The sequence below is a fragment of the Chenopodium quinoa genome, unplaced genomic scaffold, assembly GCF_001683475.1.
Source record: "Chenopodium quinoa cultivar QQ74 unplaced genomic scaffold, ASM168347v1, whole genome shotgun sequence".
Taxonomy (NCBI): Eukaryota; Viridiplantae; Streptophyta; class Magnoliopsida; order Caryophyllales; family Amaranthaceae; genus Chenopodium; species Chenopodium quinoa.
The window spans coordinates 2491473-2503664 of record NW_018743920.1 but is presented as its reverse complement, the minus strand read 5'-3'; the positions used below and the strand labels follow the sequence as shown (position 1 = coordinate 2503664).

The following is a 12192-nucleotide window of genomic DNA, read 5'->3' as shown; positions in this document are numbered from 1 at the left end:
TGGAATTGGCATATATAAAATATGTATTGTATTAATGTGAAAAAAGCAATTTTGACATTGTTAATTATTGCCCTCTCTATGGTTTTTTTTTTCAATTTTTTGAACTCAATTCTTTAATGAATTTGCTTGTTTTTGAAATCGTTATGGAATCAACCCAACTGACAATTTTTTACTACAGTATTATATATTATAAACCTCGATCGTTCAATTAAATTTAGAATTATATTTTTTCTATTACTTGATACGACAAAAGTAAATGTATGACATGACATGGGATAAAAAAAGGACTACAAGAAGTAAAATTTAAGAAACGTGAGGATCGTGAAGTAATATTCAATAGTCGTTTGTATGGCAAAGAATATTTAAATAGCTAAAAGGATGGCATGACTTTACAAAAGAAAAAAAAAAAGAAAAAGAAAAGAGCCAAATGTTTAATTCCATATACTTTTCATCTAGGTAGGTTTGGCATCATTCAGTGAAAAGCATTTTTTAAAGCGAGATGTTATGTACTGATTGAACTAATGACTTAATGATTGGCTTCTCATATAACACTCCAATTGGTGTACATTATTAAAGACATTCCTTCTATAGTTCTATTTGTTTAAGGGCATATTATACATAGTGAAAAAAACATATATATGTATAACTGGCCGTACTCCTTTAATTTTATTTTTTCTAAGTTTTACTCATTTTTTATTTTCTGTATTATTTTAATTTCTACCCACTTAAACTTTATTTCTTTTATGAAAAATTTAATTTCGTTCTTATTTTTTTTATTAATGATTTGTACTGCATTAATCAAATATAATTTTCTTTTACATTCTTTACTTATATATAAAATATTAAACACATTATCACTAATTCACTAAGCTATATCACATAATATAACTTGCTAACAAATCTCACTACCAAAATATATATTCTCAACATATATAATTATTCTAAAACTATGTGTGAAATCTAGTGTGTATGTTTGTTACTTAAAAAATAACGACGGAGTACTTACTATGGAGTACTTTTTTGTTTTTTTTTGAGGAAACTTACTATGGAGTACTTAATTAATTGATAGGCTGGATTGTGGTGATGCATTGAAAATTCTACTATGATCATGCTTAAAATGACCATTACTATTCTTAAACCTCTTTTATTTTTTTTATTTTTTTTTTAATTTACTTTCTTTTTCCAAAAATTAATTTCTAATTTTTGGAAAATCATTTTTTTATAACTAATTTTTGGAAAATCATTTTTTTATAACTATTTAAAAAATATGACTAAATTAAAAAAACAAAAATCATGTTTTCAAAAAACAAAAATCATAAAATTGTTCGGCGTTTATTCTGCCAAAGTGATTCTTTCTCCATCATTTCCGTGAGAGCTCTGTAACATTGATTTGCATCCTCGGTGGAAAATCAGAAACTGATTCTTCTCTCCTTTGTAAGGCATCTCAGTTTTTCCATCTCCTAAAGTTCTTAAGGCAATTTTTACTCTCTCTTTCATCCTTAATTATCCCCAATTTCTAGGGTTTTTTTTGGGTTCATATTCAATCGAAATAATTAACCCTTTTAGAGAATTTGGTGGTTGATTTACGATCTCGGAATTCTTAAAATTTCGCATATGTTGCATAGATCGGGGCATATTTTGAATCTTTGTCGATGCACGAGTGTATTTACGAGACAAATGTCACACATTTTTTAATTTTATTAAAAACTGATTTTAATAAAATAATTACTCAGTACTAAAATAAAAATTGATTTTCCAAAAATCAATTTTTTTTATTAGACAAAAGAAAATGAATTTTCTTTTAAAAAAAAGTTTGACCAAGCATTTAAAAAAGTAATTAACCAATAGAATTTAAGAATAGTAATGGTCATAATAAGAATGACCATATTAAAAACATCCAGTGATACATATTACGATCACGCATCAACTGAACATATGACTTTCAAAGATTGTTGTTTGATATACAAGTAGCTAGGCTAACTTGTTACCTATGTTTATTATGGTAGATTCAGTGGAGTGGTCAGAAGATGTGATATTAGCAATAACGATGTATAATGAAGAGGCGTTGGCCTGGCATGACAAGGATGGTCTTACCCCAATCACGAGAGCAGTTCAAGTTGGTCACATAAATACAGTTAAGGTATTGGATTATCTTAACCGACAAGGGTCGGAAAAGTCTGGTACTGTGTTAATTGTAACTAGTTTTAATAATACACCTCCGTTAATTATCATGTGTAACAAAGGGGTATTATTTGTGAGATATAAAATAATTCTTTGTTGCACATAATAATTAACAGAGGTAGTATTAAATTTATATATGTATGGCTTGGTAATTCGGTAGTGTGCTTGTGGTCTTACACTTAGGCATTATTAGGTTTGATGTGAATATTATTGTAAAAATCTTGGAGATAAATGCTTGAATTGTTCTTTGAAATAAAAAAAATTAATTAAATAATATATAGAAGTATAGTGGCGAAGTTAGCTAAGGTCGTGGCCTGGTAGGGCACATTTCAATCAACCACTTATGTTTAATGTCCTATGTTTAAAGATGATCTAGTACTACTTATGCATAAATTCACTCAAATAAACCACTTATGTCTCTCCTTCTTCATAAGGAGAGTTTATCCCATTCTATGTGTAGGTTTCATCTCTTTTTTATTGGCAATTCCCATAAAAAGCTAATGAAAATTTTCTACAACTTCACGTACTTTTGCAATTTTTTTGTTAATTATTACTATTTATTTATTTGTGTGAGATTATGTTTGATACATCTTGATCAATCATGATGAGTAGCTTCCATGTATTAAATTGTTATAATTATTACGAAGTATATACGTAATTCAATATTGGGTTTCCATTGTGCAAGAGTGAGCACAAGTACAAAGTATATGTGACCCTAAATATGCATTTGGTAACAAATATGACCTAATAACATGTGGGAGTGTTACAACCTAATTGAGATTTTAATTTGAGATATATTTCTTAAAAACTTTATCGCTAAATGAAGTATTACTTGTTGATACATGCAATATATTAAAGGGATATTAAATTATTATTAAGGTATAAAAGTGTACATAGTGGCTAATGTTTTTTTTAAGTTTTTTTTTTTTTTTTTAAGTTTTTTTTGTAAAAAATTAAAAAGAAAATACCTCATAATGTATCACGTGAAAGGTGGGTAATAAGGGGAAGTTTGTAAATGGTACTGAGATACTCCTATATTTTTACTTTACAATATTTATACTTTAAATTATTTTAAGGTTTTATCTTATAGTTAGTAATTCCTCCAGCTTTTTTTTTTACTTATCAAATTGACCTTTACATTATTTATACAAGTTTAGAAGCGCACGCAATGCGTGCACGACTATCCCTCCTCTTTATACTTTATGCAAAAAGTTATCTTTATAATTTACTTATTTGCATAAATGGCTTATATATTGACATAATTTTATTACTCCGTAATTTTTATAATTAGTAATGGTAAGAATCCATTCAAGGGATGAGCTATTAAAGAAAACCATGCAAAACAATCCTAGATTTTACTTTTGCACGAGCTTTTTTTTTTTTTTTTTTTTTTTAAAGCATTATACAGGTTAAATAAATTTCATTGTATTTATTACAGGTTAAATAAATTTCCTTGTATTTATGTATCATTTAAATCATGCATATACTTGTAAAATAAGTTCCAATTTATTTATCAAACAAATAATACATACTTGTAAAATATGTTTACAATGTAAATATTCGTACTACTAAATAAATTATAATATGTTGCTTTTATACTTATATAAAAGTTAAAAAAATCATATGCAAACTTACAAAATATTGACTTTTAAAACACCAAGTGTCAAATTTATATCACCAAAAAAAAGGAAAAATGATAAAAAAAAATAAATATTCCCGAATTAAACTAATATACAGTGTAACATAACTACACTTGAAAGAATTATTTGATTTGAGAAAAAATAACCACCCTAAGAGAAGTTATCATTTTAAATTCATGGAGTAGTTAAAATTGGAAGTTATTTTTTAAGGTTAAACTTTAAATATATTTTAATTTATTTTAATTATAATAATTTTTTTTGAGATCAAGGGTAAAATGGTTCACTAAAAAATTCCCAACCAAAAACGACACCGCTTCTCTTTATATATTACATAGATTTTTCACTTTGACTAGCATTTTTGATTTATAGCTAAACAAAAATATAGTCATGTGATATATTGTTAGATTCATCTCAACTGATACTTTTTTAATATCAAATGTTTAAATTTTTTACATATTGGTAATTAAATGTATTAACGATTGAAATAATGCACCGATTAGCGTGAAAAGAAAAGTATTGCAAGTAAAAAAAAGAAAAAGAAAAAGAATATCTTAATAGCTTAGAATAATGTTTTATTACTTTGAATTATACAATGATTTATCATGTTCAAATGTTATAATTGAATCCCTATTATAATTTTGCACACCGTACTTTGAAATCCTGGATACGCCACTGATTGTAAACTATACTATACTCCATAAATCTTTAGTTTGATGGTTTACGCTTGTAAAGTCGTAAGAAAAAAAAACATAAAGAGTGATGTGGAAACAATATTCTATAACTATAATTGCAGCAAAGAATGTTGAAAGTTGACGAATGTTGAATGGCCAAATGTGGGACATAAAATGTGCCAAAAGTACGTAAAGTTGTTGAAAATCATCAAAATTTTCAAATCAGAAACACAAAAAGAAATAGGGTATAAACAATAGTAATTTTCTTAATCTATATTAAATTATTAATTACATAAAATTAATAAATAAAGGCATTATTTAGCTGTAAACTCACAAAAAATAGTGAACATTAAATAACTAAGGAAATATAAAGAAAAGTGAATTAGAATTGGCATTGATACGAAACTATGAAATATCACAAATTTTTATATGTGGTTGGTCACATCGTGTGGCCAATTTTTTTGGGGGTTACACTGTTAGTGCTATAGGGGTTACTCACTCTGTCAAAGGTTACTAAGTTGGTCAGGGGTTACTCGATCAAAGGTTACTAAGTCGATCAGAGGTTAATCACTCGACCAGTGTTACTAAGTTGGTCAGGGGTTACTCGATCGCGGTTATTTGGTCAGTTAGAGGTTACTTGGTCGGTCAGGAATAACTTGGTCAGAGATTTCTTGTCGATCAAGGGTTACTTGGTGTGTGTCAACTGGCCACACGATGTGGGTATGTGGCCAGCCGCACACAAAAGTTACTGATGAAATAATATTAATAATAATAATAATAATAATAATAATAATAATGTAAAAAAGCAATTTTATATATCATTGAATTGTTAATTATTTGCACTCTCTATTTAATGAACTCAATTCTTTAATGGATTTGCTAGTTTGAAGTCCTTATTTGATCAACCCAACTGACAATTTTTTACTACAATATTCTATAATACAAACCTCGATCATGCAATTAAGTTCAAAATAATATTTTTCCTATTTCTTGATACAACAAAAGTAAATGTATGACACATGACATGAAATTAACAAAGGACTAAAAGAAGTAAAATTTAAGAAACGTGAGCATGTTTTCAAAAAAAAAAAAAAGAAACGTGAGCATCGTGAAGTAATATTCAGTAATTGTTAATGTGGCAAAGAATATTTAAATAACTAAAAGGATGGCATGACTTTACAAAAGAAAAATTCCATAAACTTACTCATTATGTAAGAAAATGAGCAAGTAAGGTATCCAGCTAGGAGAATAAATAAAGAGGGAAGGTGAAACCAATTTAATAAGGAAGTCAATTAAAACTCACATTGTATTTTGAGTGGCTCTTACAAAATTTTATTTCGAAAAAAAAAAACAAAAAAAAAAAAATTTGTTGTTTCATTTCAGCAATAAAAAACAAAGTGGGAGACACGGGAACCTTAGGAAACAGGGAGGTGATGGATGGTAAGCTTTACGCAGCTGCCAGACATGGCGACCTGGTAAGCTTCGTGGAAGAAGCACGAATCAATGAAATAGAAAGTGGCAGAAGTGAAGAGTATTTTCTTCAAACCAATGCTTTTAAAGAAAATATCCTTCACTTAGCAATCCAAAGTGGGCAAAATGAATTCATAGAAAAAGTTTTGAAGGGCGAGGAGTTATTGCCAAGAGCAGTAACTGATCAGCTGATTAAGCAGCAGGATTTTAGGGGAGATACCCCTCTTCATTATGAGGCGTGGATGGGAAACATCAAGTTTTTCAAGTTGCTCTTTGAATACCAACAGGAGGCTACGGTGTTGACGCCGGTGGGTATGGCCTTGAGTTTGCAGAACATAGACGGCAACACACCCTTGCACCTTGCACTTATCAAAGGCAAGGATGAGGTAGCTACATTGTTGGCGAAGCACTCTTCAGACCTCACTCGCGGTAGGAAAAACAAAGACGGAAACACCCCTCTTCATGTTGCCGCATAGGTGGGCAACACCGATTGTTTCAAGCTGCTCCTTGATTATGATCATAAGCAGGTAGAGGTCACAAATGGAAATGGCAACACTCCGTTACATGTTGCATTTGTCAAATTAAGGGATGAGATTGCTAAATTGTTGCTGGAACAACATCCCGAACTGGTTAGTGTAACCAACAATATGAAGGAGACGCCTCTTCATCTTGCAGTCCAACAATACCGGCAAATCATTCGTAAGTACTTAAATTAGAGGATATTTTGCAATGACTATAATGAATTGATATTTTTACTGAACTGAAATATTTTTGCTGAATTGAAATTATTTTTACTGAATATTATTATTTTAAGGTGAAGTGAACAGGGCCTAACTAGTACACAATTTTTTTTCTTTATTTTTACAGTTAATGGTGACTTAGCCTCTATTATAAGTTTCACCATACTGTACATTAGTTTTACACATATATATCATATCGATCGACAATTATCTAAGATTAATGGTTTCTCGTTTTTTACAAAACTTAGAGGACATTTGTTTTACACATATAAGTTTAACCAAGGAAAGGACTCCTTTAAACATAACTACTTCATCTCTTTTTGTTTTACACATGTAATCATGTATGTTTCAATTTGTAGAAAGAGTCGATGTATATATTATGGTTCTCCTAAAATTTAATAATAGAAAATCTAGGAAAATGTTGAAGTTTATTTATCTGATTTATATAATTTGATGAAATAAATAGATTTACCAATCAAGGAGAGGAAAGCTCTAGGTTCAGCCTATTTTGGCATAATAAAGTTGATGATAGAGAAAGAGAGTTGTATAGCATGCTGGCAAGATGCAGAAGGAAGGACTCCTTTACATAGGGCAGCATCAATCACCTCAACCTACACTCTACAAATCATTAGATTCATAATTAATAAGTGTCCGAAATCAGTGAAGGTGCGTGATAATTCAAGCAAGACCATCTTGCACCATTTGAAAACTGTACCGAGCTACAAAGAAGCCAAAGACTTGCTTGGTGTTCCAGAATTATTTGGCCTGATAAATCATCAAGACGAACAAGGAAACACGCCATTACATTTGGCTACAATGAATTTGAACCATTTCTTGGTGCGAGCTCTGTTAGATTTCTCAGCGGAACAAAGCATTAAAAACTACGATGGAATCCCCGCTGGAGCTTTGATTCAAGAACAATCTGAGGTAGGAATTGAACTGTCATTGCTTTTTTTATGTGAATGTTTTTATATCCTTCTATTTCGGTTTTACGTTATTAGCAATAATTGTTTGTCATTTTTTTTGGATTTTTTTGGCAATTACCACCGACTATTCTTCTTGTTTTAGTAATAACAATTAATAATTTTTATTTTTTGAATTATTACTAATTTTTATTTATTAAAACATTAAAATTTTCCCACTAGATTGCCCAATCTCCCATGTATGATATCATTGTTCGTTTTCTACATCGATTATCATGTTCATTAAAATGGGGTTTGACACTTTTTCCAGCGCGTTGACTACCCCAATCCACCCACGAAACCACCTCCCTCACCCACAAAACCACCTTTTTCACGGCTTTGACTATCCTAAATCCACCCCTTTCACGGGGTTGACCACCGTAAAACCTCCTCTATAGCTCTAGCCACCCCTCTCCCCTCCATCGACACCCCTTAGCAGCGCCCCCCAACTTAAAATATACTACAACCACTTGAAACCGAAATTTCACGGGGTGGTGGAAAGGAGGGGGTTAGATTTCGTTGATGGGGATGAGGAGGGGAGGCGGTTTCGTGAAAGAGCTAAGGAGGGGGTGATTTTGTGAACTAGGCTGGGGAGGGGGCGGTTTCGTGGGTGGGGTTGGGGTAGTCAACGTTGGAATTGAAATGAGGTGAAACTCCATTTTCCAGCATAAGGTATGACTTTGCAAAAAAAAAAAAAAAAATTGATTAAGGTAATGACATTGGAAAAAGAAAATTTAAGAGATATCTAGCTAAAACTTGCTTATAAAAGGAGTTCCTTTTGTATATTGATGACGTGTATTCAATGTAATGTTGCAGGTGATCATGGAGAAAAAACAAATGACAATGGAGGTATGTGAAGCTACAGAAAGGGCGGATGTAATCTTTTTAAAAGAAAGATTATATCAATTTGGAATGATATTTCTATTCCCGCGAGATTCCAAAAGGAGGAACATCCTTCATAAATTAATGCAGTTAAACAGCGGAATGACTATGTTACATATTGATTTTTTTGATTTCATCGAACAAGTTCTTGAAAGCTTTCCAGAACTAATCTGTCAAGTAGACCTTAATGGAGACACTCCGCTCATACCCTTGTCCAAAATTCTCCTAACACTATGATTCCTTTTGCTTCTGACTAGGGGTGGTTATTGGGCGGGTCGGTGCGGGTCATTAGCGGGGCGGGTCGGTTGCGGGTCATGATGAATATTTAGCGAGTCAGGGTCGGGTCAGGGTCAATGCGGGTCAGGGTCGAGGTAAAAGTAAAACGGGCCATTAACTTCTACTAATCTTTAAATAGCATACTAATCTTAATATATAGATGGATTAATAGTATACTTTATCAAGCCTTTATTGGTTTGATTTAATTCAAGTATTTTCAAATTGTAGCTAATATAGAAATGAAAACATTCAATGGCACAAGTGCAGAAAATATGTGACATGATTAGCACACAAAATTAAGGGTTATAATCATTCATCCATGAGTTCAGATCAAACACAATTATAATCAAGCAAAAAAAACTCCCAAATTATAATTAAAAACACCAAAATAAATCAGCATTAGCAACACCAAGAACAACAGACTCATAAGTAGCAAAATTACCCACAATCCTTTTATCACTCTCCAAGCTCAAGTAAGAAGCAAAATCACCCAGAAGAAAATCCAATTTGAATTGATTTTCGATCACATCATATAACCTAAACCGGATCTTCAATCAGATATTAAAATTGAATAACAGATTAAGAGAGAGAAAATGATGTTACCTGAGACTCTGAGTGCGCGGCTTCAATGGAGAACTCTGAGTGCGCTTCAATGGAGAACTCTGAGTGCGCTTTAATGGAGAACTATGAAGTTGCGCTTCAATGGAGAACTCTGAAGTTGCGCTTCAATGGAGAACTCTGAGTGCTTTAATGGAAAACTCTGAAGTTGCGCTTCAATGGAGAACTCTGAGTGGCTTCAATGGAGGAGAGAGAAAATGGAGGAGAGAGAAAATGGAAGAGAGGTAGTAGCTGACTGCTGACCCTTACAATTATTATTGGGCTCTTTAGTTTAATTATTAAATTATTGGGCTATAAAATAAAACCCTATAAAAACCCTATAAAATAAGACCCTATAAAAGCCCTGTCCATTAAAAAATTAAAGGGTCAAAACCCTTTAGTATTAGGCCCGACCCTTTTGCCATTGGGTAGCCCTACCCAATAACCAGGCCTACTTCTGACAGTTCTGAGTCATCGTGCAGTTATGAAGTGTTGTCATTGTCAAAATCATCCCTTGTGGAGGACTTAATAGATCTATTTTGTTCGTATTTTAATAAAGCTCAGGAAGAGGCTAGTGTAAAAGGAGGTCGTTATGACCCGCCATGGTTGGTGCAAAATGCGGAAGGAAATACACCCATTCATGAAGCACTCAGAGTAAATCATGGCAAGAAAGTGGTGAAAAAACTATTAAAGCTGGATCTTGCAGTTACTGCTAATTTGACAAACCTTCTCAATGAAACACCTCTTCACCTCGTAGGTGGACGTCCTGCGGGTAAGTCGCTAAAGCTTTGTTCTGTCATGTGAAAACAAATGTGTCAAGTCCTGTCATAACTTATTATCCTGCTTGATTAGCTGCGGAACCACTGGACGAAGACGACATGAAAACATTGAAGGACGCAAATACGGATGCGGCTTGCACATTTGACAAGAATGGGCTAACACCCCTTTTGAGGGCGACTCAGATTCATAATTTGGCTACAATTTCAACATTTCTTAATCAATCCCCTGAAGCAACATTTATGGCCGATGAAAAATATGGCAAAACATTTATGCACCTGTTAATAAATCGTCCTTCATACTATACTAATAAGAACCTTCTTAAAGTAGATCCAAACTTGAAAAATATTCTTGTCCGTGAAGATTATGAAGGAAACACGCCATTGCATTTAGCAACTAAAGGTGGACGCTTTGACCATGCAATTAATTTTCTTAAATATATGATGAAGCCTGAAGAGATGAACGATCTTCTAGAAAGGAAGAATGATGCTGGTATAACTCCTAGCGATTTAATAAGATCCTCACAAGAGATTCCTGACGAGGTAAGTTCTTAACTATTTATTAATTTCGTTATGGATTCAATCTACACAAATGTATTGTAGACTCAATAATTTGACACTCACAAATAATACTCCTTCTGTCACAGAATAATTACAGTTAAACATTATACATATGTCGATGCACTAATTTAACAATAATAAATTTAATAATTTCATTATACTTATTTAATAATAATAGATTTAACCTAGTTATATTATGAAGCTTTATGTTAATACATTTAACAATATATTTTATGACAAATTAAAGTATGTTTAATTTTTATTTAATTAGTTTGTAAAAAAATTGTAGTCAAGTGTATATATGATTAGTGAAAAAAGTTCAATGCATGTGTCAGTTAGTCTAGGACGGAGGGAGTAGTCACCTTCTAGATGATATGATTACTTTTTAGAAGATATAATTATCTTGTTGTGAGTCATATTTTGAATGATTTGGTTGTGTTTTACAAAATTTAGTTGGATGCTATAATCACTATTCTAAAAATATATATAATTATCACTTTTCTAAAAATATAATCACTTTTCTTGATAATATAATTATCTTTTGGATGATATTATTACATTTCGAATGATATAATTAATTTTTGAATAATATAATTACATTTCAAATAATATAATATAGTCATCACCTTCTGAATTATATAATCACTTATTGAATGATATTACTTACCTTTCAAATGTTTTGATCATTTTTCGAATGTATAATTACCTTTTGATTTCGAGTAATTTAATTACCTTTTGTGTGATATTATAACCACTTTTCGGGTCATAATATAAAGGAGAGATGTAAAAGTAATTTAGGAAGATAGTTTGCAATTGAATCTAAAAGGTGAATTTTTTATTTACAAAAGATGGTCAGGTGCACAATAAGTTGTGGTGCATTTGGTTTATTTTAAAATGTTAATAATTTCACCATTCTTCATCTTCGATCTTAAGTAAGACATACATATATACCTTTTGGTACACAGCTTCAAGAATTGTTGAAAAGCCGTGCATTAGTGGTGGGTATTCGAAGTGTTTGGGATGTTCCTACATCACAGATTCAAGAATACGCAAACACAATGGGTGTTGTAGCAGCTCTCATAACGACAATAACGTTCACAGCAGCATTCACTGTCCCTGGTGGAAATGTCGAAGGTAATAAAGGGTTTCCAGCTCTGATAAGTAAGGCAGCATTTCAGGCTTTTATGATCTCAAACATATTGGCAATGTGCTTGTCAATGACGGTCTTATTTTGCTTGCTTTGGGTCATCGCTACAACAGATAAAAGCAAATCAGTCGTGTTAATGGATTTCAGCCTGTTGTTGCTATTATTATCATTATACGCTACATTGGTCGCTTTCATGACGGGAGTGTATGCTACAACCATCCACGCCGAACCCTGGATTGCCATCATCACTTTAGTTCTCTGCTCTTTGTTAATACTGCTCATGCACAAA

General features: G+C 31.7%; 2 protein-coding genes across 2 annotated transcripts; both read left to right on the top strand.

Annotated features, from left to right (window-relative positions):
- The first annotated feature begins 5639 nt into the window (after positions 1–5639).
- LOC110687886 lies at positions 5640–10732 on the top strand. Its single transcript, XM_021864528.1, has 3 exons — positions 5640–6661; positions 7169–7629; positions 8481–10732. The coding sequence occupies exons 1-3, from the start codon at positions 6610–6612 to the stop codon at positions 8781–8783; spliced, it is 816 nt and encodes a 271-aa protein (XP_021720220.1). The 5' UTR covers positions 5640–6609; the 3' UTR covers positions 8784–10732.
- Positions 5926–6438, top strand: LOC110687693 (receptor-interacting serine/threonine-protein kinase 4-like). Its single transcript, XM_021864318.1, has one exon. The coding sequence runs from the start codon at positions 5926–5928 to the stop codon at positions 6436–6438; it is 513 nt and encodes a 170-aa protein (XP_021720010.1).
- Positions 10733–12192: the final 1460 nt, after the last annotated feature.

What these genes read in the sequence shown, in the direction of transcription:
- LOC110687693 (XM_021864318.1), top strand. Translation starts at nt 5,926, where the DNA reads ATGGATGGTAAGCTTTACGCAGCTGCCAGACATGGCGACCTGGTAAGC.
- LOC110687886 (XM_021864528.1), top strand. Translation starts at nt 6,610, where the DNA reads ATGAAGGAGACGCCTCTTCATCTTGCAGTCCAACAATACCGGCAAATC. An exon ending in ACAATACCGGCAAATCATTC is followed by an intron (nt 6,662 to 7,168) that starts GTAAGTACTTAA and finishes TGAAATAAATAG; the next exon opens with ATTTACCAATCAAGGAGAGG. An exon ending in TGATTCAAGAACAATCTGAG is followed by an intron (nt 7,630 to 8,480) that starts GTAGGAATTGAA and finishes GTAATGTTGCAG; the next exon opens with GTGATCATGGAGAAAAAACA.